The 27,579-nt window shown below is 53.2% G+C and overlaps 11 protein-coding genes across 11 annotated transcripts, besides 5 other annotated features; 5 read left to right on the top strand and 6 right to left on the bottom strand.

Annotated features, from left to right (window-relative positions):
* Positions 1 to 189: 189 nt before the first annotated feature.
* EKO05_0011408 (uncharacterized protein) lies at positions 190 to 1,885 on the top strand (the record flags this gene model as incomplete). The annotated part of the gene is made up of 2 exons (XM_038944474.1): positions 190 to 372; positions 557 to 1,885. 2 exons carry the CDS (start codon positions 190 to 192, stop codon positions 1,883 to 1,885), a joined length of 1,512 nt encoding a protein of 503 aa, XP_038792596.1.
* Positions 1,873 to 1,919: a tandem repeat.
* A 1,781-nt stretch (positions 1,920 to 3,700) lies between these two features.
* EKO05_0011409 (uncharacterized protein) lies at positions 3,701 to 3,929 on the top strand (the record flags this gene model as incomplete). The annotated part of the gene is made up of 2 exons (XM_059637985.1): positions 3,701 to 3,719; positions 3,769 to 3,929. 2 exons carry the CDS (start codon positions 3,701 to 3,703, stop codon positions 3,927 to 3,929), a joined length of 180 nt encoding a protein of 59 aa, XP_059493968.1.
* A 1,222-nt stretch (positions 3,930 to 5,151) lies between these two features.
* On the bottom strand, positions 5,152 to 8,798 carry EKO05_0011410 (uncharacterized protein; the record flags this gene model as incomplete). The annotated part of the gene is made up of 5 exons (XM_038944401.1): positions 5,152 to 6,023; positions 6,077 to 6,381; positions 6,433 to 8,116; positions 8,172 to 8,555; positions 8,618 to 8,798. 5 exons carry the CDS (start codon positions 8,796 to 8,798, stop codon positions 5,152 to 5,154), a joined length of 3,426 nt encoding a protein of 1,141 aa, XP_038792597.1.
* Positions 8,029 to 8,072: a tandem repeat.
* Positions 8,799 to 9,595: 797 nt separating the features above from the next.
* Positions 9,596 to 9,632: a tandem repeat.
* Positions 9,633 to 10,532: 900 nt separating this feature from the next.
* EKO05_0011411 (uncharacterized protein) lies at positions 10,533 to 10,927 on the top strand (the record flags this gene model as incomplete). The annotated part of the gene is made up of 2 exons (XM_059637986.1): positions 10,533 to 10,605; positions 10,656 to 10,927. The coding sequence occupies 2 exons, from the start codon at positions 10,533 to 10,535 to the stop codon at positions 10,925 to 10,927; spliced, it is 345 nt and encodes a 114-aa protein (XP_059493969.1).
* Positions 10,928 to 12,182: 1,255 nt separating this feature from the next.
* Positions 12,183 to 12,345: a mobile genetic element.
* Positions 12,324 to 12,348: a tandem repeat.
* A 3,916-nt stretch (positions 12,349 to 16,264) lies between these two features.
* Positions 16,265 to 17,527, bottom strand: EKO05_0011412 (mRNA guanylyltransferase; the record flags this gene model as incomplete). The annotated part of the gene is made up of 1 exon (XM_038947554.1): positions 16,265 to 17,527. One exon carries the CDS (start codon positions 17,525 to 17,527, stop codon positions 16,265 to 16,267), a length of 1,263 nt encoding a protein of 420 aa, XP_038792598.1.
* Positions 17,528 to 18,400: 873 nt separating this feature from the next.
* On the bottom strand, positions 18,401 to 18,956 carry EKO05_0011413 (uncharacterized protein; the record flags this gene model as incomplete). Its single annotated transcript, XM_038944261.1, has 3 exons — positions 18,401 to 18,480; positions 18,571 to 18,818; positions 18,880 to 18,956. 3 exons carry the CDS (start codon positions 18,954 to 18,956, stop codon positions 18,401 to 18,403), a joined length of 405 nt encoding a protein of 134 aa, XP_038792599.1.
* A 375-nt stretch (positions 18,957 to 19,331) lies between these two features.
* On the top strand, positions 19,332 to 20,694 carry EKO05_0011414 (uncharacterized protein; the record flags this gene model as incomplete). Its single annotated transcript, XM_059637987.1, has 4 exons — positions 19,332 to 19,583; positions 19,752 to 20,297; positions 20,354 to 20,489; positions 20,546 to 20,694. 4 exons carry the CDS (start codon positions 19,332 to 19,334, stop codon positions 20,692 to 20,694), a joined length of 1,083 nt encoding a protein of 360 aa, XP_059493970.1.
* A 1,760-nt stretch (positions 20,695 to 22,454) lies between these two features.
* On the top strand, positions 22,455 to 23,456 carry EKO05_0011415 (uncharacterized protein; the record flags this gene model as incomplete). The annotated part of the gene is made up of 3 exons (XM_038944463.1): positions 22,455 to 22,654; positions 22,711 to 22,770; positions 22,826 to 23,456. The coding sequence occupies 3 exons, from the start codon at positions 22,455 to 22,457 to the stop codon at positions 23,454 to 23,456; spliced, it is 891 nt and encodes a 296-aa protein (XP_038792601.1).
* A 558-nt stretch (positions 23,457 to 24,014) lies between these two features.
* EKO05_0011416 (uncharacterized protein) lies at positions 24,015 to 25,163 on the bottom strand (the record flags this gene model as incomplete). The annotated part of the gene is made up of 1 exon (XM_038947555.1): positions 24,015 to 25,163. The coding sequence occupies one exon, from the start codon at positions 25,161 to 25,163 to the stop codon at positions 24,015 to 24,017; it is 1,149 nt and encodes a 382-aa protein (XP_038792602.1).
* A 385-nt stretch (positions 25,164 to 25,548) lies between these two features.
* Positions 25,549 to 26,460, bottom strand: EKO05_0011417 (uncharacterized protein; the record flags this gene model as incomplete). The annotated part of the gene is made up of 1 exon (XM_038947556.1): positions 25,549 to 26,460. The coding sequence occupies one exon, from the start codon at positions 26,458 to 26,460 to the stop codon at positions 25,549 to 25,551; it is 912 nt and encodes a 303-aa protein (XP_038792603.1).
* A 232-nt stretch (positions 26,461 to 26,692) lies between these two features.
* On the bottom strand, positions 26,693 to 27,314 carry EKO05_0011418 (uncharacterized protein; the record flags this gene model as incomplete). Its single annotated transcript, XM_038944336.1, has 2 exons — positions 26,693 to 27,189; positions 27,242 to 27,314. The coding sequence occupies 2 exons, from the start codon at positions 27,312 to 27,314 to the stop codon at positions 26,693 to 26,695; spliced, it is 570 nt and encodes a 189-aa protein (XP_038792604.1).
* Between the last annotated feature and the right edge of the window lie 265 nt (positions 27,315 to 27,579).

Raw genomic sequence — 27,579 nt, forward strand, 5'->3', positions numbered from 1 at the left:
TTGCGCTCTAGTCCCACACCGACATCTGAGCCTTGAGCCGCATCCTTCTCCATCATCCATCGCACTTTGTCAGCGTTGCACCAGGGAACAAAGACCGTCTTCGGCGACAGGAAAGAGATGGGACGGTGATTGCCAGCAGAAGGAGCTTCGAATCACCGTTGTTGTAACACACATTCACACACCGCCGACATGTCCTCGTGGATATCTCGAGCGACCGAAAATCGCAACGCTCAGCTCATAACGACGGCAGTCGTGTCGGGAGTCGTTGTCGCCAGCACCATCCTCGGTCTGCAGAAGGCGAAGCGCATGTACAGAGTGGCCGACTTGAAAGCTTCGATTCCAGACATCACTGACAACCACCGCTCCACAAGAGTAAGTATGCTCTCGCTGTTGAAATGTCCTTCACCGTTTCGACTGACAGGTCGTATGTTCTAAAGGCTATGCCATGTTTTCGAATGTTCCTAACTTCTTGGGGCTTCTCTTACTTTTCGGGGCTGCTTCCTCACGTGCCTGTTCGACCATCTCGAGTGCCTCAAAACGCACTAACACCGCCCAGCTCACCGAATATGGCGCCGCCTCCAACGTGTTCAAACCCAGCGCTGAAGACGAACGCTCCATAGCTCTCGCAGCCCGTGCCCGTAAGGGCGACTACGACGACGACCTGATCCTCGAGCAGCTGGCCCGCAACCGCGTCTTCCTCGGCGATCCAGGGTTAGAGAAACTCCGCAACGCTTTCATCATCGTCGTCGGTTGTGGTGGCGTTGGTTCTCACGCAGCTGCCGCCCTCGCCCGCTCTGGATGCTCCAAGATCCGCCTGATTGACTTCGACCAAGTGACTCTCTCGTCTTTGAATCGCCACGCTTTAGCCACGCTCTCCGACGTGGGAACGCCCAAGGTCCATTGCATCCGCCGCCATCTCGAGAAAGTCACGCCGTGGACCCATTTCGAATGCCTCAACGCCTTGTTCTCAGCGCAGAGCGCCCCGACTCAACTATCCTCTCTCAATGGTCAAGCCCCAGACTTTGTAATCGACGCCATCGATAACATCGACTCCAAGGTCGCGCTCCTGCACTACTGCTACACCAACTCGATCCCGGTGATTTCCTCCATGGGCGCCGGCTGCAAGAGCGACCCGACACGTCTCTTCATCGGCGACATATCCACCTCGACCGACGACCCTCTATCCAAATCAACACGGCGCAAACTGCGGCTCCTGGGCGTCAGCTCCGGCATCCCCGTCGTGTACAGCACAGAGCGACCGGGGCCCGGAAAAGCCGAGCTGCAGCCCCTCAAGCAGGAAGAGTTTGAGAAGGGCAACGTGGGCGAACTCGGCGTACTAGCAGACTTCCGCGTCCGCATCCTCCCCGTCCTCGGCACCATGCCCGCCATCTTCGGGCTCAGCGTCGCCAACCACGTCATCCTGCACATCACCGGCTACCCCAACGAATACCTGCCCAGCAAGAGCCGCGACAAAATGTACGACGGCATCCTCGGCGCGCTGCAGGGCAGCGAAGAGCGCCTCGCGCGCCACATCACCGGCGCGCCTGCCCAGGGCCTCAAGATCCCAATCACACAGGACGACGTCGGGTACCTCGTCGAAGAAGTCTACAGCGCCCGCAGCATCCTCAGCGGCCTGTCCACGCGCCTGTTCCTCACGCGCTGGCGGAAGCCAGGCGCTGACATGGTCGACGACTCCACACCCGGCCAGAAGCGCAGCGTCCTGCACATGCGCGACTTGGTGTGCATGACCAAGGAGGAGATGGCAAAGCACGAGAAGGAGGTGCTGAAGGGGGATAAGAGGCCGGAGGATGTGTATGACCAGGAGACGATTAGCAGGGTGGAGAGGAGGCTTGAGGAGGAGGAGCGGTTTGAGAGGTTTAGGTGAAGTGAGGTGAGTTGAGGCGAGGTGAGGTAGGGTGCATGTATGATGTGTGGTTGTATGTGTACGCTGTATTCAGTAGGTCTAGAATTGAACATGCTCGCTAAGCGGAATGTGGTGGTTGTGGACATCACTGAGCCATCATTGAACGCATTTTCGCTCTTGCACACGGGTATACACAGGTTGAGGACTGACACCACATCCTGTGAATAACGCAAGCGAATGCGACCAATCAACTTCAGATCGCGAGAGCATGAAAATGACTAGGGCTCCGGGGTCCCACCCTTATCAGTACGCGGCTTCGGCGACCTGGTAAAGCACAAGTGCCACCCACACACCAATATGCATAGTAGTCGCGACCGATCATCAGCCGTTCACATCGGCCCGCACACCGTTACCCACCTCCTCGGAGCATTCGGTGTGCCCCGCCAGGAGGCTCTGATCTCCAGCCGTGCTCTCGCAATCAAATCGCCGAACTGCATGGCATGCACACATGCGTGTGCACACACACAGTGTACACCCATCCACATCGGATACCACACGGATACCACACGGATACCAGATCGGCGAGAGGCCGCGTGTGCAAGATGATATAGGTAGGTTGTGCGCATGCACAGCGTGAGAAGCTCGTGCTGAGCGCTGTTGGATGCAAGTCGCGTGTTCTACCTATATGGACGCGTGCTATAGGCGGCGCAGATGGTGATAGGCCGCCTATAGTGCCCTGTCTGCACGACTCGGACCGGCTTAGCCCAACTTCCCGAATGAGACGAGCACGTGGGACCGATGCGGAATCGATGAGGAGCAGGATGCCGCCCCAGCCAAACGGTGAAGGCGACACGGAAGTGCTATGTAGTATGGGGTTGATCATGGCTGTGGGCCGCCCATTTGACCGTATCGCAAGCAAAGACCCGCTCGTTGGCATGCGCGCGGCGAGATCTGTATATTGTCAATATCAATAGTCCCTCTCAAAGGCTCGCCCTCTCTTTCGCGACATTATCGCCCTTGTTATAGATGACTACTATACTGACTCGCAGTCCTTGCGGCCGGGTGCAGATGACGGCCTCGAAGAAGCGCTGCAGCACCCCACAGAGCCATGTTTGGAGATGCCAATCCAGACGGGGCCAGGCTAGAGTTGTCCTTGGGTAAGCAAAAGTGAATTCTGGGACAAAGCGCCATACGACGGCCAGGGGAACGGGCTCGACGGTCCTGTGCGGCCCACAAGGGTGGGGGCTCGTGGATTAATGGGTGGAGGCCTCGGATGAGGTGATTGATTTTCAGGGAGAGTTAGGCACGATGCTGATAACGCTGTTTTCGAGAACGCTGTGACAACCCAACATTGCATCACCGCGACGTAGGTGTGCGCAATGAGACCGAGGCCACTTACCGGTATTCCCATATCTTCGAAACTCAAAAGACAATCAAGGTGGGCCGATACTAGGGTGGCTGGCATAAGGTACAGTGGTATAGGGGTTTCGTACTTCAACTCCGCACAGCGTTACAAATGCCCCTGTCTCGTTCTTGTTGCGTATCTAGCTGTGGCTCATGAACCGATGGCCCGCCTCGCCTCGACAATCCTTCGGTACCCTGGTTCCACGAGGAAAATGACGCTTGTGTGCTCAAATCGGGCACGCTGGGAACAAACGGCCAGATTTCCTGCCTCAAGCCCCAACGTCAAACGGCGGTCTCGGTGTTTCAAAATCACTCCTTAGGTAGCGGCAGACATCTCAACATCCTGTTGAGGTCTTGACTTATCCTGTTCGATTGAGCACAGCTGGGTGGGGTGTTGTCATTGCGGTTGTTTTTTCCACGGAAAAGGACCAAATGTGCATAAAAAGCACTCGTGAGACGTTGAGAAGTCCATTGGAGAACTGAAGCTGACGCAGATTCAGATGCAAGCACAGCGATAGTGTTACCGCGGATGCGCTCCGTGCCGTGTGTTAGAAAGCTGACAGATGTAGCTGCCGTGCCTGCAGACGGCAGCATGGATCAGCGGCCAATGCAAGGGAAGCGCACGTTGAGAGTTTCGGGATTCTCGAGCTTGCTGTATTGAGCAAATCCATCCATCTGGAAAGCTTGCATCCTCCGTTTGGCCGCTCGGAACCAGGTGCAACGAGATCGTTATGAGGGGATGTTGTTTCAACACCTGGTCTGCGTTGTCGTTTGACTTGCCGTTTTGGAGCATCAGGATGCATGCGAGCGAATTGGTGATCAAGTGGGACCTGGGTCGAAGGATTTGCTTTTGTCATCGTTGGACGTTGGAAGAAGGCTGTTGTTTATGGTGGCACGACGTCATCTGTTGATGGTGCCTGTCGGACGCGGCAGGAGGCGTTGCAGCCCGCTAGACCCTTGCTTGCCAACACTCTGGAGAAGGATACACCCGCTCTTTGTGCTACCTCGGGGTCCCACTTGCGCCTGTCGCAATCATGACAGTTTTGACTGAGACCCAGGATGCAGCTGGACGGTAGGCGCAGTAATTGAGTTATTGGATTGCGCTGAAGTGGGACCGGAGATGAGCGCTCGCGCATACCGAAGAGCGGTCTGAAGCTCTGTGGTTTGGAAGCGCTGTCGCCATCGCATTATGTACAACAAGAGACAGCTGTGTAACCAACTTGCTGAGTGAGGAAGGCGCATCTGAGAAGGAGCAATTGCGATTTGCCGGCAATCAGAACCCTGCTGCATGTGCATGCGTGTTGCAGATGTGTCATCCGACGACATGCAGTAAAACAATGCGTGACACAATCACGACGGCGATTCTTTCGCAGTTGGCCGTAACAGGCAGGCAGGCACTTGGCAAATGGCTGCAGGATAGACCTGCGCTCTGGTATCCATCTCCGCCTCGGACTGATGTAGATTGATGCGCTGTGGCCGATCCAGTACGTGGAGCGAGCGCACATCATCATGTGTAGTTGTGAAGTAAAGACAGTACGGTTAGAATATTCATGTATCTACGCTGTAAAAGTCGCAACGCTTGTAATGTCCTCCAGGTATAACGATGGAAGTGAAGACTATGCTATGATGCAACTTTTGCAGGCCAATCTTGGCAAAGAAACAGGCAGCCAGCGGTGGTTTTTCTCGTAAAGACAGTATATAATCCAGTCGAGGTCGGATACTGGGTGAAGCAATGACCCGCCAATCCAATGAAGCCCAAACAGACAATCGCCAGGGGTATAGTATCCGTAAAAAAAGAAGCAACGTGGGGTAGTCGAGCTATGATGTGGTATCTAACAACATATACAAGGAAATCGTAGAGCTCAGACAGAAGAGAGGGGTGATTAGTTCTCCTCCATAAGAGCTTCTTGGTCGCCAGACTCACGCCATTCGCGCGAGCGTTCCGACAGGCGTTTCACGCCCTGGACACGCTCAGCCCAAAGTGACTCGGAGGGCGACCTGAATGTGTATGCGCGTTGTGAGGAAATGACACCGATCGCCTGCAATACGGCCTTCCTCGAGTCTCTGCCAAACACTGCAGGATGGTTGATCCATTCCAAGCTAGACTCCAATTCTGCATCGAGTGCGTGCATGGTTCTAGCGTCGATGCCCGCTGCGGGGGTGAACGGACTGTTGGCATGTGGCGAGGGGGTTCGTGGTCGAGTGTCTCCGCCACTGCTATGTGTAGGTGACGAGGTCCCAGTGCTGCCGGTTGTGCTGGGAGCGTCGTGTCGCCGTTGGCCTGGAGGCGGCAGAGGCGGCAGCCCTCCCTTGCCCAGCCCCTTCAAAATACTTCGCGTCTCTTTAAGAAGATGGTGTGCTCGTTCATGTTGACCGCGCGAAACTAGCGTAAGTGAACGCGTCAACATGTCTGATGTCAGAAGCTCCATGCGACGCTGAACAACATGCGGGTGAGGGGGAATAGGTGGTGTCGGTGGAAATGCTGTAGAGCTCTTTTTGGGACCAGAAGGTAGTAGGGTAATAGCAAGCAATGAGGGTCTTGGCAGGTGTGAGACAGTTCCTTCCCGGAGAATGTCGCCATATGTGAGGTCGGCTTGGATCAATGGCACTTCTTCTACGCTGAGTGTGCGTGAATCATCTTGGTCGAGCGGGCCGCCTAAGGCTTCCAATCCAGATACAATAGTCTCCCAAGGGTCCTGCAGGAGCTGCTCGGGCGAGCCTGAGTCCGGAGCGATGGCTAGCTGCACTAGAATATCTAGTGACGATTAGCAACATGAAGTATTGTGTGGGATCTGTTGCTCTGCATACCTCGCTTGTCGCCGAAGCGCAAGTCGCCCAGTGCAGCTTCGGCATCTCTTCCAGTAGCCCGTTTTGTGATTTGCAATGCCCCGCTGATCTTAACAAATTTGGCAGGTGAGCCTTCAGGTAGACGTAACTTCAGCCTGACGTTCTGGTGCGAAGTAGTCTGGAGTGAACCAAGACACCCTGCAACACACTCGCGCAGCATCATCCAATCCTTCACGTAGGTGTAGGATGCCTTAGTTCGCGTAGACAACTCGATCATGGTGTCGGGCTTGTGAGTAAGACCAAGGCCAAATGAGTGAATGGAGACCCTGAGCACGATGTTAGCCGGAGAAAGGTGAGCTACGAGCGATGAGACATACTTTGCAGCTTCAGCGCGGGAAATCACAAAGTCCACGCTCTCAACATCTGAAGTGGACGAGTCGCTGATGAGCAGTATGCTTGAAAGCGGATTGCTCGACTTTCGTTGCATCAGCAAATCCATGGCTACGTTGGCGCCATCTACCACGTCAGCACGGAGGCTTTTCTGGCCTACAGGCCGTATCGATTCGAGTACTTTGGGCCAGTCCCTCCAAGCCTTGCCGGTCATACCGACGATGGGAACACCGCCGCCGCTTGAACCAAATGTTACTAGTCCCATGCGGTCACGTTCACCAAGGTTGTGAACGAGGAACCTAAGAGTGTCTCGCAACAAGTTGATCTTCAAGCCCTGCATTGATGATGACACAGGGATGACCACGACGACATCAATGGGTACGTGAACGGAGCCAGACAAGCGTGGTTCTGGGGGACCAGCGCGAGAGCTAGTGTATTCAGTAGGAGCAGTCATTGTCGAGCGCGCAGCGCCGTAAGAGGAGTTGACGGACGAGACTCGCTTGGGTCTTCGATAGTCATCTTCTTCGGTTCCGGAGTGGTCCTGGTCATAATCTGGCATTCCTCTGCTCATGGGGAAGTCCAAGCGGACATCCATCAGAGCCCGTCGCCACAGCTCCAGCTGGCTCCGGTCTGGGAACTGCAGATGGAACGAAGGCAGCTCTGCCACGGAAAGGCTTAGGGTGAGGATGAGGTCATCAGGCGAGTGTTCAACCTGGTTCAGGTGCTTCTTGATAAGAATGGAGCCCTTCAGCGTGCACTTTGACTTCTTCGCCGATCTGGACGCCTTTGTGTTGTCCCACTGGGGCTGGGCAGTACCCTTCTTCTCCTTGACACATATGAGCATCTCAGAAAAGAGATAGCATTCGAGCTCTTGCCACGACTGCCGGTCCTTGCCAACGCGGATCTGACCGTGCAGACGCAGCTTGCCAAAGCGTGAGAAGTCAAGACCGTGCCAATTGTCAACACGAGCATGCAGATCCTCGGTGGTTTCGTCCAGAACTTGTTCGGATTCGTACGGTGTGTCAAAGTCGTAGGCGGCGTGCCTGCTGCGTGCCGGCGATTTGGGGCGCCCAAACGAGCTCTCGGTCGCGCTTGCTAATGAGAGCAAGGGCGCACCTCGCATGTCCTCAGGGTCTGGCCGCCATTTTCCTTCCACCACCTCGACCGTCACCAAACACGTCAAACTTTGCTGTTGCCGCGACTTGCTGAGTGTTGGAAATTCGCTTCGAACGGTTACTGTTGGCGCCGGGATTGGGTTCTTCAAGAGTGCACGGGGGCTGCTGAGGCTGGTTTCCATCGACTGCACGTCATAGTCGTGTCGCCGACCGTCCTGGGCCGCCGCGTAATCTTGCGAAGAGGCTGCGCCCGTTGCGCCACTATCGCTCCGCAAATGTTGACGCGACATGGAGCCACCTCGGTCAGAGCCGCGCTCACGGCTATGGCTGCTGTCCCGTTGTCGTGTATGGTGTGAGGGTGCGAATCGAGCTGAAGCATCGCTGCCGTTGCGAGAACGGCCTTGTGTCTGGCCGCTGGCGGAGTGCATCGTCTGGTTATCCCATGGCGTCGGTGTGTTCTGGTGACTCCTTTGGCTTTGGCTATGGCCCTGGCCTTGGCTTTGGCTTTGGCTGCTGATCTGCGGCGCCTCCGCCTGCACTGAGCGAACGATCTTCTCTACAAGCAACTGTCAGCATTTCTCCGTCGCTTCATTATGAGCGGCCACACGCACCAAGGTCTATGTTGCCTCCTCGGCTGGTGTCAAGGCCGAGCGTTGCGTTACATGTTGGACACTCCTTGGCTTCAAACTCGCGGATGTATTCGTAGAAGCAAGCTTCGTGGGAGACATGGCCGCACGACAGCTGCAGGATACGTTCGCCTCGCAGTGTGTGCTCAAGCGCCTCCTCACATACGGCACAATCGCTGCCTATGAAAGTGCGCTCTCGTCTGGTGCGCGACCTCTCGATGTCGAGCACGCCGGCCATGCCTCTGGCGCTGTGCAACGGTACCTGGCGGTCGACACTGGCGTCGTTGCGTTGGGGGTATGACGAGAAGAGCTTCGCAGTGGCGGTGGATGAAGTATTGTGGGAGCTGCGCGAGCCAGGGCGCAAGCCTCCTAGGAAAGTCATGAGTGCCCTGAGCTCCTAGACAGGTCTTAATAGTTTAGGGAGCAGGTACCGTCGCTGTGATCTGCAGTGGATCTGAACTCGACAACCTTCTCCTTGTTCTTCTTCTGGTGCTTGCGGCCCAGCAAACCAAGTTCCAGCAGGTTGGCTTCGATGAGGTTCTGTTTCTGGGTATGGTGGGGGAGACTTGGGGGTCTGGAGCCAGACAAAGGAGCACGAAAACCGTTCGACATGGAAGGATCCTGGTCGCGGAGCAATTGACTTGTCTTTTGGTCGCTTCACACTCGTTTCAGCATCAAGAGGGCACACGGAGGATCGCTGCGCAGAGCCCGCCGCGGGCCAGGTGACTTTTAGGTTAAAGTCAGGTACCGGCTCGTGTGCAGCGTGCCGGGGTGGGTGTGCGATTCAGGCGAGGGGACCAGGGTTTGCGAGGATACTCGACTGCGCGGCTGCAGCAACGCGGTAGGTACTACTTGGTATGTATGCTTCGACGACGTCAAAATGCAGAGGAGAAGATGCGAGTGGAGACGGGCGGGATTGGCTTGCCATGCTTATATCTCCCGTTCTGCGACCACAACCGAGGCGGGCTGCAGCTACTGCGTTTGCCAGGAAGCCTAGCAGAGAACGGCATGGCTGCAGGCATCACGCTGTACGGTTTCGGTGCCCCTGTCATGGCACGACACGCCAGCGTCCATGCAGCAGGGTACAAGTATCTAGCTGGCGCACAGGGCGGCGAGGAATAGGGAGGCCTGGCGGCGCGGAACAGCTGCGCCACATGGCCTCTCATTGGCTTGAAAATTACGCTCGGCCCCGGCCTTGGGCGCCCATGGGCCATAGTGGCGGGTCTCCGGGACAGCCGTTCCCTTTGCAAATCGCAGGCTGGGAGCACTCGGCACCGCGCTCACTCGCTGTTTGACGATGCAACCGCCCGCCGGCGCTCCAGGGCATTAGGAGCTCTCAGACACAACACGCTGCCAAAAGGGAGACAGAATGATACGCTGCCGTCGCCTAGCCTGGCGCCCGGCACGATTCCCATGACTCCCATGACTCCCATGACTCCCATGACTACTAGATATCGGTAGCCGGAATCGCGCTCGTCACTTGCGCCTCCGGCCGCTAGAAGCTGCTGCCACCCTTCCATTGCCAGGCGAGTCGTCGACGGACTTGCTGCAGCGCCCAACTACCTATGCTGTCCTGATTTCTCGTCCTGCGCTCAGACGTCTGCCCTTTGCCCCATGTCGAGTCAGACCTCTGGTCATAAAGTCTGGTTCCTGCTAGGGTACTGCAGAGATTGCACAGGACCAATTGTCGAATACCTCTACCGGAATGAATGGCAAGCAGTCCTCACAAATCAATTGGAGCAGCATGCTCTGTGCTTCTAGAGTAATGTGACGCGTCGTTCACGCGCTGGAACCTTGATGGGACCGGAAAAGTTAGGTCTTCGGCAGCCAACGACCATCCTGATTCCTGATATTGACCCAAAGATCTGCAGCCAGTGGAACCCTGCTGTTCACGTCGGATCTTCTGTTCCTAGGTCAGGTATCCCAGCCCAGCATTCTCAGTCCTTTATGCAGAGTAACTCTGCCCACAAGGCTTCCAACCACTAATTGGTCGCATCCTGTTCCTCAGCCTGGCTTGTAGAAGGAGACTCCTTCCCATCGACTTGCTTGACGCACCCTCAAACACTACGACGGACGATACTTTTAGCGGCCTGCGCGCGTTGTCATGTAAGAGTTGAAATCTGCTCAGCAATGTCTGACACTCGTCGGTGTCTTATGCCGTCTTGATCAATGGCACTTAGAGCTCGACTGTGGACACGGCTTGTAGAACCATGCAGTTACATATGTTGAAGATGCCACGACGGGCCTGAACTTCGATGGAGAACAATCTTCCGCCAACGTCCGAATCAGCTCGTTGATCTATGTTTCGAATTAAGGGATCAACCCTGGAGTAATGCTATTCTTTGGATGCTCTGCTGGGGTTTGCGAATCATGATTTGCAAGCGGAATCGCGCATCACATTGCCTCGTCTCCACTTGCCGTATGTCCATCCCATTGACTTACTGTTACGCGTCTCAAGCTCGTAAGCAGGGTTTCTGGTTGTCGATCTGTCTTCGATGTTACAAATATCCGTGGATTGCACTGGCCAGTGGCGCTACTGCACACATCTGGTCAAGTCGTCGACTAGTATCGCGGTGTTGCTATGTTTGCACCTCTGTTCAGATGCGACAAACGAGATGAACCGACTATACAACGGACACAGCGCTTCGCTATGCGCTCTTGGCAGGTATCGGCTCCAAATAGAGAGTCGCATGCTTATAGATTCTTTCACGCGCGCGAAACACTCTTCTTACCAGCCCTAAGCGCTCAACATCAACCGTCTTCTCGATCAGACTGCACAACTCGTATCTCAGTTTACCCAAGGTGCAGATACAGAGCTCCTGCTTTCGCTCAACACTGGCGACTGTCATTCGTTTTAGTTCGCTCTCATCTAGCGCAGCCACACGAAACCGCTATTTGACACCGTCACGGCACGAGGCAGCCGCACCATGAGAGCTTGCTCCCTTTCCCCACCCACTAAGTTCATACACCGCACGATGACGCGACCACGAGGTTGTTTCCCGCTAGTTAGTCCAGCGGCTTCTCCACTCCTTCTCGAAAATTCCCATGGAAAATCTCCTAAGGCGTCTCCTTGTTACATCTAGCGTCTACTGTCAAGTGACGTGATCAATGGAGCTGCGAGTGCGAAGGGTTATACAAGAGTTAATTTGCCGTATTGAAGCAATATGCAACAGTGATTCAAGACACCATCCTCAAGTTCACCACGCTACCGGCAATTACCCGCAGTTCCTTCGATAACTACCAAACAAGGTAACGATCACTTCTTCATTAGCATCTTACACCAGGAAACCAACCAGTCAGTAGAGTGTTTCTTCCTCCGAGAGGACACTGGACGCCACTCCTTAGCATCTACTGCATCCTTGCACACGTGGCTTTTGAAACCTCTCCTCCGGCCTGCACATCACAAATACTATATTGCAAGCGCAGTTACATCACGTGAATGACGTTCTTGGCGCTCAAACTGCAGGCCGATACCTGTGGTGCAGCGTCTGCGTTGCGTTGTTCATGTATTGAGTTCATTTGGTCAACTTCACGATACTTAGAATTGCTCACTTTACCAGGCCGGCCCTGCATCACTTTGAAACGACTCTTACGCATGTCAGCCCAAATCCTTCGTTCAAGGTGCCGGGAGGGAAATAATTCCTCGTTACATTCACAACGGAGCCCGCTCCGCTCTCTCTTACGACCTTGGAACAAAACCGCGTTGCTCGGGTCAACGTCCCCCCCCCCCCAACTTCTTGTGGTACGCTAGGGGGAAGCTTCCAGATCTTGACTAGTTTTATCTTTGCACATGAAATACTTGGATGGGTGTCCAAAGGTGTAATTGAACAGCCCAGCAACCTCTCGTGCGAGGGGCTTTAGATCGGTCCAATCGTTAGAGCGAGCTAGTACCATCAATCAACTTGGGAGAGCTTCCTTGGTGAATTATGCTCCAACCGCCGAGGTTCTGCCAACGCTGGTCTTTACCCAAGGCTCCATATACTTATCAACAAGCACACTTTTTAGAGCATAGGCTCTCACTATAGGACTACGAACACACATTTACTATCCCCTTACATGAACACGCTCCTTAAATTACTAGAGTAGCTTAACTACTCTCGTCTTATATAGTCTTAGACTCACACAGGACGTTAAACTAATCAATCAATCAATCAAACAAGCACACTTTCTCGTGATGGTGCGCACCAACTTACAGTGCGATTCTGCCGGCATACATCTGCGCGTACATTGTCAAACCGATAAGCTGCTCCAGAAGGGGTTGATAAGCGTCTCCGTACGTGACATTCACTGCCACAGGACACTATTGCCAGACTAGCAACTTGGGCTTCTGCGCATTCCGCAGAAGTCGATCTGCTCAACGATGATCTGCAAACGACATGTCTGTCCATGAGCCAGGCTTCAACAAAACTAAAAGTAGATGTCTCATTCCGCAGTTTAACACTCCAGGCTAGCGACAGTGACATGCCGTGAACGCCTTACCTTTGATGTCGGCGATCAGCTTGGCACCATACAAGCAAACATGAGTACCCCTGTTGATGGCATATAGTAGGCGATATGGACTAGTTGTGATTTTCGATCTCCGCTCTCGATGGTGGATAGTCTTTCCTTTCTGCAAGCCTGTCATGCAGCTTCATGCGGGAGCAGCTATCTTATCAGATTTCCGCGCATCTACACATTCTCTGAAACATTATGGCCTCTGGCTGCAACTGCTCCAAGAAAAGCAAATGGACACTCGAGTTCTCTAGCCGAGCGTTGGCCACGTTCACATCGCGGAGATCAATCCGAAGCCGAACTCGACCACAGCGATCTGCATACAGCCCTAATACCAAAGCTTTGGTGCTAACGTAGGTTTCACAGCGCACGGCTACCTTATTTCCATGCGTCGAGAACACCGGATGATGTTCCTAAACAAGTCTTGAAAGGTTACAAAGAACCGCGCATCTGTGCACGTAACCAGACTCTCGGGTTCCCAGCCTGTCTGTCACCTGCACTTCGAACTTTCGGAAGGCGACTGACCCCTTGGAGCAGGGCTGAAGATGAACACAAGGCCATTGTCGAGTCGATTTTTGGTGACTGGTAGATTCCGACACGGTGACATGCGGTATAGTTCGTGGGGATGTCTGTTGATGTTAACTTCTTAGACGTCTCGCACTGCTGGCTACATTTGGTCAAGCTCTCAGTATACGCAAAGCATGTCCTGACTAAAGAAACATCACAGTTCTGTCCGCGGTCGTTGATCCTAGGCGTGCAGAGTTATGTTTGATCGAACTCTGAGGCTACGGGCTGTTGGTGTCCTTGGTGCCTCATGCTGTTCGAGCGCTATTGCCGAGCAAGCTCATGAACATCCACTGTTCACCATTTAAGCTTGCGTCCAGGTGACACTTCTCTCTATGGCTACGCACTTCCGAAATTTGAATCGGACACCGTGTACAGGCGCTCCAGGCCAGCAGGACTGGACCATCAACGGAGCACTAGATAATCCTACTGATCATGTGCTCGTACACCATGCGCCTGTTGCGTGATATGTAACAACCAATCGATATCACACCTGGGAAGTTCCTTATACCAGAACGATATTTGATGTTGAACGTTTGCACTGCCTGCAGCGGAGCAGAGCACATCCGTGCAAATTTTTAAAGTGACTTACGAAGATTGCGAGACACTACGCCAACTATAACAAGTCGATTACGGTATTTCAAAAACTACCTGACTGTATAGCAGACCGACTCAGAAGCAGCAGTAAACGCATCCAATCGCATACACTTCAGGCAAGGCCAACAATGCATTAGGAATAGCTCCCGTAACAGTGACTTCTCTGTCGCACCCGAAGAATGAGGTAAGGGGAAGTTTCGACTTCCAACGCCTCTAACCAACGCGACATCAACAAAGTGGTGCTGAATTTTCCGAAACTCGCGTTCGAGAGCTGGCGTGCGGTAATATATAAACAGGCGTTACTGTAGCTGCAACCCACTCCCCAACCCAGACTCAACAAATTGACAGGCATCGGAGAAACTTGCGTACGGAAACTGACACGAATCTCTAGCGAAAGTTTCGGGAACCACTGCGGCAAGCTCTTTGAAAGACACGATGTAGTGGTGCATCTCAAGATACTATTAAAGATGTCTACAAGGTTGGAGAGGCTGTTTACCGAAGAAGTTTAGAAATCCCCAATCGCTGACGCACTGTAGTCAGAACCCAGGAAATAATGAGAGTGGGAGAGAAGAATCTCCGTTCAGCAGAAGTAGCCGAGCTAGCAATTAGAAGCAAACATTTGGATATGTTTTCAGGGAGGATGTACCATGTGTCAAGCCGTTTTTAGTGGCAGAAATCTATTCTTTACTAATCAACCACGTTGTAAAACATACATTCAGGTCTCGTATGACAGCTCGCATCCTTATCATATAAACGACGCATATACCGTGTCTGTTCTCCGAGTTTTGGCGAAAGGCACTGACAGCCTAGAGTTGCCCTGTGATACATGGCTGTACTTCAGCCATCTATCCACATCACTAAAAATATCAGGTTAGGTGACAGACTGGGACAGCATGCAGAGCAAAACACAATAACTACAGAAAACCAGCCAGTAATCTACCGGCCCGCGTTCATAGTCTGTGTTGTTAAATCAACGTTCCGGAACTGGGGTGGGTGCGTACATATCGCTAGGCATTATAACACAAAAGAATTAAGCCTGTCTATGCCTAGTATTTCTGAAGTCAGAGTTTAGATTAGATATGGAAACCTGCAACCTCTGGTCTAGTTTCGGACCGATAGCGCTCTTGCAGACTCGGCCTGTGTGTCCCCTAGAAGATGTGATATTCGCAAGCTAGGTCTTTACGCGACGGCCACACGTACTCCTGTCCGAGGTTCAGTTATCAAGGCCTAATCATGCGCATGGCTAGAAAACTCAGTCATACTCGTACATGATTAGCTCCGTATCAGTAGGGATATCAAGTTTTACAGAATGCGCGGGAATCTTTGTTGCATAAATCTTACACTACGGTCATGGAGAAGCGAAAGGCAATCCACGAGTCTGATAAAACACTGTAGATGCCGCACAGCAGCAAAGGAAGCGCGAACATAAAATCGAAGAGACCCATAACTCTGGTCGTCCTATATTCGACACACTCGAACCAGAACAGAGCATTTAGTCAAACGAATTCTATTGATCTCAAAGAAAAACAGCTCTTCTCATCACCGCTGTCTCCGCACTCGTTCTCGGAATCGGTGCAGAAAGAGCTCGCAGTACCCAACCAAGGCTAGTCGACACTTTTCTTCTCTCCTACGAGCGTTGACTCTCAAGTAGTATGTGATTCAAACCAATGTATGCCAAAGTCGGCAACGGACAAACAACCAACCGTCTCGTGGATGATGAGCTGCATAACGCCTAAGCGGCGATTTGCACTTGCCAGCATCGTCACCCCAAATTGGAATCCAGTACTTTGGCGCAAAAGATGCATTCATGTGGACGGTTGAAGACGTGCGGAAACTTGTTCTGGAGGCTGACGCGGATCTCTTTGTGCTTCACCAATACTCTCTACCAATGAATGCATTCTGGCGCGCGAAAGATGTTGTAGCTTCGTCTACTTGGACATGGAGGTTTGTCAGTGCAGTCGCACATAACGAGGCCTTCTGTGGCTGCTATGCCTTACAACAGCTTTCAACCCGCATGTGTTGCAGGTGCGCAGATGGACTGGGGTCGAACTCGGAGATGAGATTGGAAAGAGGCTGTGCAACACTTCGTCACACTTATGTAGAATGATGATCAGGGTATATCATTCAGTGACTAATCTGGACTAACAATACAACTCCTTAGTTCCTCTCTTGCATCGTCTAGCCGCGACCTTGGGTATCATACTCTTACAACAAGTGAACGCCGATATACTCCAATGCACTGAGAACCAAATAATAGCACCTGATACACGCCGCCGCGTACAAGATGTGTAAAGCAGGCAGGAGTGCCAGCCTATGTCATTATTCTGGAAAAATCCATCTTTTCCATGGCTCGTTAGCTCCCTTTTCCAAGACAGTTTCAAGCTTTTGAGAGTCTTTTCTCCCACACCTATTCGGGGCTGATCAGACTAGTGGTGGCCGTTTGCTTCGCTGAATTTCCTCTTCTTTGCCTCTCTCTCATCCTCGCCGCTCTGCGATGGCAATGGCCTGCCCTGGATGCGATACACGGCTTCCTTGATCTTCTGTTCGTGGCCCAGCAAGTCCATCTCTGTCACTGGATTTTCAATGCTGGCAAGCACGCTGTTCACAGTGCTGATATGATTGGCATCCTTCTTGTCGTCGCGCCAGCGGGGCGTGCCGTCTGCTTCGGCTTTGTATTTCCATTGGCCGGCAGCCGAGCGGTAGCATTCTATGATGCGGCCATCGAGGCGCTGGTTGAGAGACTTCAAAACGTTCCATTCGGCGGGGGTGAGCGCTAATACTGCGAAGGGTCGGTAATCGTTGTTGTTGTGCTGAACGAGGAGTTGGACGGGGGCGGGTAGGGCATCGTAGTCTGGGACAAAACCTTCTTCGCCGTCTTCAGGGTCGATGAGGGGGAACTCGCCCAAACGTAGCTTGAAGTCTATAGTGTTCTCGTGCGGAGGCTTCCATTTGAGGATGTGCTGATCTGTGCCGAATTGATAACGTGTGTCTTTGCAGGTGAAAATGAGGCCATCGTTGCCGTGCTTAAGTGTGGGGAGGATGTTGTTGAAGATATGTTGGAGATGGTACGACTGGTGCATCACCTTCTCCTTTATGCGGAATGGCTGCATGTGTGGGACGTTAAGAGAGGGATTCTGGTCTAGCCATTTGGTATAGGGCTTCAAGACGTGTTCGCGCATTCGGCCTAGGCGCTTGTCCATTCCTTTGGCTGTGACATTCTGATTGTCTACTGCTAACGCATCAAAGACATAGTATATCAGGCGAGGCGACGGTTCTCCCGGATACTGATCGTGTACCAACTCTCCGTCAAGTATCGTACCAAAAAGAAACTTCTCCCGGTCGTTTGGGTCCTGCCAGTAGGGAACTCGTATCGCAGGCTCGACGTTGTAATAATTGTTCTTGCGGTCGATGAGGAAAGTAAGTGGCTGTACACCTGATCCGTTGTCGTACCAGTGCAGGAGCAGTAGCACTCTGAGTCCGTCGGTCTTTTCGCACATGAAGTATTCGCGTTGTTGAAGCTCAGCCAGGTGTTCGCGACCAAAGGACACTGGCTGAGCACCAGGGAAGCGCGTAATGTCGCGCTCGAGAAGCGCTGCGACATCTTCCTTGAGCCCTCTCGCATCTTCGTTGGGCACAAGCAGCCCTGGCATCTGCGGCGGCGGCGCGTGAACCGGCACGGACGACGGCATGGTGAGTCGCACGTTGCTTCAGCGGTAGAGTAAGTATGTGTGGGTCAGAGTGGCGAATACACCTCTGAAGGCGTCGCCAGGCTTCTCTGTGCAACAGCTTCGAAGCTCACCCGCTAAGGCGTATTACTAAGCAATGCTGGTGGGAAGCTGCCCAGAACATTTGGACAATCGACGTGAGCAGAGCACATATCGCAAGGGTACATGGAATTGATTTCATACAGTCATGACGTTAGAATAGAGCCTCTTGAATCTAACAAAAACACCGCTACAGCCGTGAAAAGTCGCTGATCACCTAATGGCTGAGCATGCAGCTGTTCTGACCAGGAGACGGCAAGTCAAATGAGTGTCAGTAAGTTGTCGGTGTTGCGCGCATCCAGGCCGACAGTGATGGACATCTTACTCATCGTCGCAAATAAGTCATAATCAGTCATTAGTCTTTCTGATCGCCAAGGTACAGATCTGCGTGTTACCGCGACCTCCAGTTTGTCACTGCGGGCTCAGCGTGCGCTCGACTTTAGTAGCCCAATTCCATAGAAGCATTGGGAGAGATGGACGGAGTGAGAACAAGAATAGAAGATAAAGTGTGACCGAGGACGTGGGAGGTGAAAATTTGGACAGGTGGCGTTGTTTTGGAAAATCGAAAGATCCATGATATGCATTGATGGTTAGCAGACAAGGAATCTCAAACGCCATCCGTAGTGCCGTTCCTGTCCGCAAGTAATTTTCAGGCGTTCGTAGTTGCTGTACACGATGCCGATGCCCGCTGCAACTCCATGTCCACCGTGATAAAGAACCAGGCGAACCAGTTCCAGAAGAATCGCCACTCCACCCCAACCATGACCTTGGTCGTGATCATTGTCGTAGCGAAACCGCTTATTTCTTGTCCTTCTTCGCGCCACCCTTGGTCTTGGCTGTGCCCCGGAACTCCTTCATCCTGTTCTTGCGCTGCTTGCCTACACCATTGTCAGCATGAGTCCTTCACCACGCCATCCAGATCCGGTGCCAGATGCACGACAGTGTGTGCGAAAGCGGTTGTAACGTACGCTGCTGCCTGGAGGCCTTCTCGACCTTGGTGGCCATGCCGTATCTAACGAGCCTGTAGCGGGGCTCGAACTTCTTCATGGCCTCGGCGGAGTCGTAGATGAGGGCAAAGCCGGTGCTCTTGCCACCACCGAAGTGTGTCTTGAGGCCGAAGACGGAGACATCGTCCTTCTTGGCCTTGTAGAGCTCACCGAGCTTGGTACGGAGGTCGTCCTTGGAGACGTTGGCGCGGTTGGGGTGGAGGACATCGCTACACGGCAATGTCAGAGCCTGTCCTTCGCAATGCTATGTCCGGTGCGCTCTGCACTTACACGACCATCTGGCGACGTCCGAGGAGGGGGTTGCGGATGAACTTGCGCGTGCGCAGAGTAACCTGAGAATCGGCCATGTTGGAGGTTGGACTTTCGACCTGAAGCGGGATTGTCAGTGTCCGAAGGAAAGGGGTGACGGCGATGCAGAGGTTCGCTATGGGCGCGGACGTACTTGACGGAACTCGAACCTTCTGTTGTCGATGGGCTGTGTTAGTAACGCAGGAGGCGGTCGTCGATGTCGAGATCCGAAATTCTGACTGAGGGCAGGTGCGTTCGGCTCTCGCTTAGAGCGGACCTTGGCGCGCTAGAAGCCCGCCGCCCTCAAATTCGAACACGGAATCTGGCGCGCACCTCTCGCCCTCCGCAACATCAACCGCGCAGAACAACAATTTCATGCATATGGTGGTTACTTGCTCGTTCATCTGACGACGCAAATCACAGCTGCTGCAACCATGAGTATTGCAGCAGACGAACTGGTGCACTTGCGCACGTTGCAGCGCCAGTACCTTCAGCTGGTCGATCCATCACAGTTACGATGGCCAGATGCACAAATCCTGAAGAGGGCTGATGTGCAGTCCTGGTTGTTCGTGCACATGTTTGACGAGAGCCGTATCAAGTCGCCTCCACCAGAACGCTACCAGCTCAGAGTACTGAAGCTTCTCATCTCCAAGTTGGAACGGTCGATCGTCGACCCAGAGGAGGATGTACGGTTTCCTATTTCTTCAAGTCATCTGTTTCGAGACGTTTCGCACCATCTGCTGTGCCCTACGCAGTCTTCTATACCGTCCAAATACGAATACTTCAGTTTGCTCGGCAATGCGCGGATTTTTCACGTCTTCAGCTGCTGACCGCTTGCCTTTTCCAACCAGCAGGAGATTTCAGATGACCTCATGTCTGCAATGTCAACGTTACTCACGTCCAACGTACCCTCCGAAGCCGACTCCGCCCAACAAAAGGCATTTGTGACATACTCGTATCCACTCCACCCAGCTGACAACAGCGCCTCGCAAGAGCAAGCAGTCACGCTCCTCGAAGCTCGCTCCGTCATCTCGGGATCCGGCACAACCGGGCTCAGGACCTGGGAAGCAGCGCTACTGCTGGGGTCGTATCTGGCCACTGAAGATGGCCGAAGAATGATCAAGGGGAAAAGGGTGTTCGAATTGGGTGCAGGCACCGGTGTCATCTCCATTCTCTGTGCAAAGCATCTTGGAGCTTCTGGTGTTGTTGCTACCGACGGTGACGAGGCCATTGTCGATGCCATCAAAACCAACTTGTTCCTCAACGGACTCGACGTCGACAACCAGGAGGGATGTCGCGTACGAACAGCTGCTCTCAAGTGGGGTTGGCCCGTCGATGCAGCGGCATTCTCTGAGGACTATGGAATGGAAGTGCCGAATGTGCTGCTGGGTGCCGACGTCGTAAGTGCCTCATCACGACTGCTTGCCAGGGAAGCCTGATCTTAACACATGAGCAGACCTACGATAAAACCGTCATTCCACGCCTAGTGTCTACGGTGTACGAGTTTCTTGAGTTGAATCCAGCTCTCCAAGTTCTGATATCGGCAACGATTCGCAATGAGGCTACATTCGAGACCTTTCTGAACGCGTGTAGTGGGTACAACCCTCGTCATCGCTGTTATTTGTCGCTGACCTTGTGGGGTGACTAGGGCGGAATGGTTTCAGGTTTGAACAACTCGGCTTCCCACCAATACCGGAGCCTTCACAGGCAGGACCCTTCTACCCAACGTCAACACCGATCCAAATTTGGCGCATCACCAAGCCCGAAGCAGCGCGCAAGGACCCATTCGCTGCTTGATCGCCCAAATGCACGCGCTTCTTTTCGATTCACGCGTTGGTCTAGACCAGACTCTGCGGCCTGTAGCATACCTGTAATACTGCACGCAGTCATGTCTCAAATCCAGGGTGCTCAAGTTTCTTGTGCAGGATCGTGAGGTGTCGAGTGTTCTCGTTGCGAGTTTTCATTGGTCGAGTCGCAGGACGCTTTGCGGGTCAGGAACCTCGGATAGTCCAGCGATTTGACCGGTCAGATGCAGCTGGCACGACGAAGGCACACTGCTAAATCTTCGGACGAGGCATATATTCCGAATGATGCACAGTCCTGCATCCTGAGCACATCCATGACGCCTCCTAGATGTTCAGCCGGAGTTTCTACTCTCTATGGTACCCAGCATAAGTGTCGTGAGTGGGGAGGTAGCCAATGGTGCCGTGCGGAGTGGCTCGAGTGGGTTGATTACATTGAATTTCTTCCAAGTTCGTACGTAAAACTGTATAGACCTGTCTCTGCCTGCATCTATTGTTCTGCAAGACTAGAACATGGGTGTAAAGTATAGCAAACCTGAATTCAACTGATGCGGACAATTCCACCGAGTGTCTCTGCTGTCTTGCACTCACAGAAATTATGCCGGGTACCACGGTATTACCTCAGCGGCGGAGGCCACGGCTACGCTAATCCAACAAGGAACCCTTTGGAGACGCTCGCCATCCGTGCTCATTGTTGCAGCAAAGATCGTGATGGAAGACGTGATCGGTGTCTCGAATACAGACAGGCACCTGAGTGGGCAGCTGCACAGTGGTGCGCTGGTAATCCCAGTGCGTCCTACCCTGCAAACAGATTTGCAGCAGAGTTGCGGGACGTGGATTGTCAGATCAGGGCCGTTCCGTGCAAGTACGGAGGATTGCGATTGGTTGGACGCAGCAGCAGCTCTTCCTACCTACCTATGCATGCACTGCACTCGGCTGGACTCGAGATTGTGTGCTGGGTTCCTGCCATGGTGCAAGGGGGAAAAACTCTGAATTGGTCTGCTGCAACAGGAAAGCACCGTGGTGGATGCGATGTGGGGTGCAGGCAGCGAAGAGTCAGCCGAACGCTTGGAGATGGCGTGCGAATCGCGTATCATGCCTCCACGCGTACGATAACTCCATAAATCTAGCAGGTCATTGTCGTCAACAACGTTCTAGAATTCGGTACCCACACAAGGCCCTCAGCTACTTAATACACCCGGCTTCCGCTCACGGTTCACGATTGTCGTTATCTCCTCACGAAGCTATTGCCGCTGACAACCGTTCGCGTGCTGGCAACCCTCGGCATTGCTCCTTGACCCTCGAGCTTCTTATCGCTCACAGTCGATCGGAACGGCAACGCTACTGCACGGTTCCTGCTGCTGTCCATACTCGTAAGCCTCCCTTTCAAGGTCCCCGGCTCCTGAGGCTGTTCTTGCCCCCCTTGCCCAACATCACCGTGAGTTTGCTGCTTTCTTCACACATTCTTCGTGTCACAACGGCTCCTTCAATGCGGGAAGGAACCGTGCGTGCCTCGTCTTATTTGCGAGATGCTATAGCACCGACATCTAGCAACATGCTAATTCATAGGCTGCAGGAAGATCGAAGATAAGGATTCTAAACAAAGACGCACGTCCTTCCGTCATCTGCACCTCCAAGGGCTGTGCACTTACCGCTTCTTCGTGATTCTCAGCTCGTAGCAACTGCGCAACACGACGAACCGTGCGCGATTAAGAGTCCAGTGAGGCTTTTAATAAACATACATCCTACCTCAACATGGCTACGCATCACGTCCGCCACCCGTCGCATCACTCTAAAAAGACGCATCCAACCCACGCAAAGACTTCAAAGTCGGCTCCTCTGTCGAAACGTTCAGCTTCCCACGGAAGGAAGAGTAGTGCCAACGCCGTTCAGCACCGGGAAGGGACTGAAGACGAAGACGAAGATCCGATGGCAGTGAGCTTCCTCAACTACTGGTATGTCGACGCAAGCCACCGTGCTGTTCGTCAACGCGAACTGACCGTACGCACAGCACTGTCTGCGAAAAGCAAATCATCGTTCCAAGCAATTCAGTTCTGTACTGCTCAGAAAGGTAAGCACTAGTGTACTGCTCAAGCTGCTCGTCATGTAAACTGACACGGTTGTAGTTGCAAGAAGAAAGACGCTGAGAAGAGCCTCACACACTACGACTACTCACCACCAACAACACCGTTCACCAACTTCACCTTTGATGACCTGCATTACCCCGACATCATCCCGCAACGCTCGCCTACCCAGTCCCACTCCAAGCGCAACTCATATGCCTCTTCGGAAGGTTCCGTAGATGAGGACTACCACCGCACGGACTTGGATGCCTCCAACTACCTTCGCCAATTCCAAAACATCTCCAATGCCACTGATACCGTGCGACCCATCCGTCCCCGCTTTGAGCGCGCATCCATTTTCTCAGCCAACTCTAGTGATGCACCTTCCCTGTCGCATACCCCGGCCTCGTCGTATAGCTTCTCACTTCCCTACACCCCCTACACCCAACCTTCCAACAACCGACCACTCCCACCGAGGACGCATGGCTCATACGCATCCAAGTCTATCGATCTCGTCACGCCCATGACTGGTCCTTCGAGTCCTAAACACTACTGGCACAAAGCACCGCCCATCTCGAGGACGTCGATGAGCACCATCGAAGGCGAAATCATGTACGCAAAATCGCCGGTGCCGTCCTTGTCGCCCGCCAACGGGAGTCTTGGTCGGCTACTTGGGTCGACGCCCCGGCAATGATCTACTCTTTTCTATTGCACTAGAGACGTGATATATTCACTTTAATACATTGTCCCAAGGGACACTGCTATGCAGGCGTAGCTCAGCATGATAGCGTTGCTTTTACAAAAGTTATCCATTTGAACATGTCGGACCATGCGTATTGCGCCAGTGCGGACGAGGCCATGGGACAGGAATTAGATAGCTACAAATTCAAACAGCACTCAATGTGCAACCACCTCACCCACCTTCACATATGTCCTACTGTGACGAAATGCAATCACCTTCGCTACCGATCGCGTGAGATTGTCCTGCAGCGGCCGAAGTGCCTCGGGGGAGGCTAAAGCACTTTACCAAGGCTTGCAGACGGTAGATGTGGAAGCCGTCGTAGACACCGAATGCGCTATTTGTGCGGAGAGCTTCGCTGGAGACCGCGGATCTGGCACTCACGAACCGGTTGTGACGTTCTGTAAGCATATATATGGACATGACTGTATCCTGAGGTGGCTCTCTAGCCACAAGACCGGTCCTGTGTGTCGAGAGAAGCTGGTATGAAAGTACAGTGATGCGATACGCCAATCATAGTTCGATCGCTCCCAGTTCACTCCATCTCGCCTGTGCCATTCGAAGCTCCAAGCGCTCAGCATCGAAGACTACATACGCGCTCCTCAGGAACGTCGCACCGAGCAACCGAACCGGACCGTTGTTGGGCACGATACCGAAGTAGCACATCTTCTCGCCGTTCCTGTCGTCTACGGGTGGAACGGTGACAAGGAAGCCAGGCGGGTAGATAATCTCGGCATACAGACCCCGGAGCTTCGCCACGTGTCCGCTTACGCGTGTGAGGAAGTCGAAGTCTAGGGATACAGTGGCCGTGGTACGGAGCGAGCAGGGCAGGTACGGTGCGCCATTGATGATATCCGTGGTGCTGAGTCCTTGGACGATGGCCTCGTATAGCGATGGGGGAACATACATGTTCGGACTGCCGGAGTCGACTGTAGAGTCCACGCTGTACCGGTAGTTTGCCGGCGTCAATCGCTTTTGCTTCTCACCTGCACCCGGTTCGGAAATCCGCGTCACGCCTGTCAAGTTGATATTCCACCCACCCGACAGCCCGGTTTCCGCATCTACGTTGAGCAGCACCTTAGCCAAAGCACCCTGATACTTCCTGCGATCTTCGCCGCCAAACTGTACAGACCCTTTCTTCGCACCCTGAGCATTGAGCCAGACACTGCACTTCCTCTTCCCCTTGGCCGAGGCAAGCGCAATTCTCTCCCACAACGGCGTATACGTTGCGCTCAAATTGCCGCGATAGGGGGATGTGCGGCTCCAGTAGACCGACTCGCTCAATCTCGAGCCTAGGCCGAATATCCCTCGATTTCCCTGCACGAAGAGAAGACTTGGGATGTCTCCGACTGCAAATTGCGCGTTTGATAGCGCTGGGGGACCGGACGCGGAAATGCTTTCGTCGTAGTACTGTCCGATGACGGCCAGGTCTGACGTGAGACCGTAGCGGGCGTCAAAGGGAACGTTTGTTTCAACGAGTCTCGATGATGCTGTGGGGTCAAAGTCGAATCCTGGAGGGCAGTCTGGACTGCATCCTGATGAGTTGGCTTGAGGCACCCATACGTCCGTTGAGCCAGTGTCGAAGAGCAGAGAGAAAGACTGGGGAGGCGTGCCGATCGCGATGTTGATGTTGTAGCGCTGGTAGGCGAGGTCGTTGTACATGGGCACTGCGTAAGGGTGTTTTGTTGCGAATGCACTTTTGGCTTATGTCGCAGTGAAGAGCAGGTAGATCGACAGGTGGAGCATGGAGGAAAACATAGTGTGTTCGTACCGGATGCTGAAGATCAAAGACGAGCTATGTGCTGGGGACTGCCTCTCTGAACCGATGGCTGTGAGTGTGTTTGGGCGCCATGCAGTCGGTTATTGGCTAGTCTCCAAGTCGTGACCTGTCGCTTGAGATTGTTGACCTTCTTACATTTGGCGTTTCTGGAAAGCAAACGATTCAGGGTAGGTGTACGACTTTCGAGTAGAAAGAGTAACGTCTGAGCAACGTATATTGAGCTACGTACCCCTACCTGAACTTCGGCCTTGTAGTGTCAATTCCACTTCACGAAGACCCTTGCTCTTCGTACCAAGCTTCCTCCGCTTCGAGCCTGCGCTGGATGTGTGCACTGATGGCTACCAAAGCCTCCTCTTTTCTGTACATCTCACCAGGCCAGCCAAAGCTTCGGTAGATCCTCTTGTACTGCTGTGCAGGATCTCCTTCAACCAATGGTTCATCGAGTACGTCGACCTCCGGCACGCCCTGTACATCTCCGTACATGTCACCCTCGTAACCCTTTTTTCCGGGTACGGGAACCATTTCCAGGTTCTCAAGCTTGGTTTTCAGTCTTGCGAAGAACTGCTCGACTGGCACTTCGCTGAGAAGGTTGCATGAGGTCATGTCTTCGTGGATGTTGCCCTTGAAGACGTCGAGCACGAGACAGCGGCCACCGCTTTCGTAGCCATCGGCTAGGACAACCATGTTCTCCAGCTTGATTTCTTCAGGGTCGTCACCATTCCACCAATTTTCTTCTTTGTCGAAATCTTTATCTCTACTCTCGTCCCGATACCATAAGTACCCTTCATCGTCGTCATCGTAATCTTCATTCAAATCGTCCCCCCTTAGCTCTTCAATCCACTCGATTATCGAACTCGCTCCAAGTTGGAAGTCTTCGTGGCCCCACTGATCTGGCTTCACCGTGGAATAGTCTACAACATTGCATTTGTAGTGGATGTGGGTAATCATGTTTCCGGATTCCTTCTCATCGATGTACGGCAGGTGTCTGAGCGGATCAACTACGATCGGCGATCTGGGAAAGTCTTTCGTAGTCTCTGGGGTGATGTTGGGCCACCCTCCTGGAGGTGGGAATTTGAGTGCCGAGGAAGGTATGTAGAATGTTGTCAAAAACTTGTAATAGTCGCCAATTATTGTGACCAGCTGGTCGCGGGTAAGTCGCTGCCATGGTGGGTTCGGCATCTTGAAATGATGGCATTGTATATAGGTAAGAAGATGCAGCCTTATTTGGTGGTAACGGTATGGATCGTAGACGTTATATTGCATCCGCCGTGCCGCTGGGAGATTAGAGGCTGCCTGGCTGCCTTAATGCCTGGCAGCCAGGTAAACACCGCCAAGACACTCTTCAGCCGCCCAAACATCTCGCTTCCTACCCTGGCAAAAGTGAGGGTGTGCAGCCATGCGAAGTTGTTCATCAGTATCCGATGACCATGGCAGTTGCACTGACGATAGTCGCAATACCAGTAATCACGTATCGCCATGCATTTGTTCTTGCCCAGGTCTCCGCGATAGCTCTCATGTCTACGCTCTCCGCCCACCTCTTCGCACTTGCTCTTGCTGTATCCTTATCAGTCCCCTGACCGGCACCCTTTAGCTCGAACTCGCCCCGCAGCAGCTCTTGCGCCTTCCACTTGCCAGCACCATTGACCCCAGGCTCCATGTACAACGCCGTGTAGGGGACGATGCTGGCAATTGCGACAGCAGCTACGGTGTACAGAGACGATGCGGGCGAAGTCGAATCGGCGGTACAATAAGCGAGCAGCGCGTTACTGGAGGCGCCGAGGAGGATGAGAGGTGCGACGACAGCGGGTGCAAACTGATAGGCTTGTAGCCATTGTTTTGCAAGAAGCTTCGGCGGCGCATGATTCGTCATCGGCGGAATCACAACATGGCTGTAGGTGAATGTGAGGCCTGGCAGTGTGTCAGCAAGCAGGTCTATGAATTGTAGAGAGTAGACTCTTACCTGTGTAAAGGCTCGGCGCTGTAAGTGCAATAGCTTGCAGGACATGCACGATGGTTTGCTGTAGCTCGCCCATTGCTTTAGGCTTGCAATAACGACCAAAAGCTCATCATCGTTCTGTTTGACTGGTAGCGCTTCGGTTTTATATGAGTCGTTTCCCATGTCTGGGAGCCACTACGTCACGCATCATGGTGCGACGGTAGGAAAGCACCAACTGAGTGGAGAACGTGTCAAGTTTAGACATAGACCTTCTGACCAGCATCTTCAATGAGAATTTGCGCATCTTGCATTTGTGGTATGGATTCAGCTTCGTGCTTACGAGGGCTCTAATCTTGCGAGAG

The sequence above is a fragment of the Ascochyta rabiei genome, chromosome 22, assembly GCF_004011695.2.
Source record: "Ascochyta rabiei chromosome 22, complete sequence".
Lineage (NCBI taxonomy): Eukaryota > Fungi > Ascomycota > Dothideomycetes > Pleosporales > Didymellaceae > Ascochyta > Ascochyta rabiei.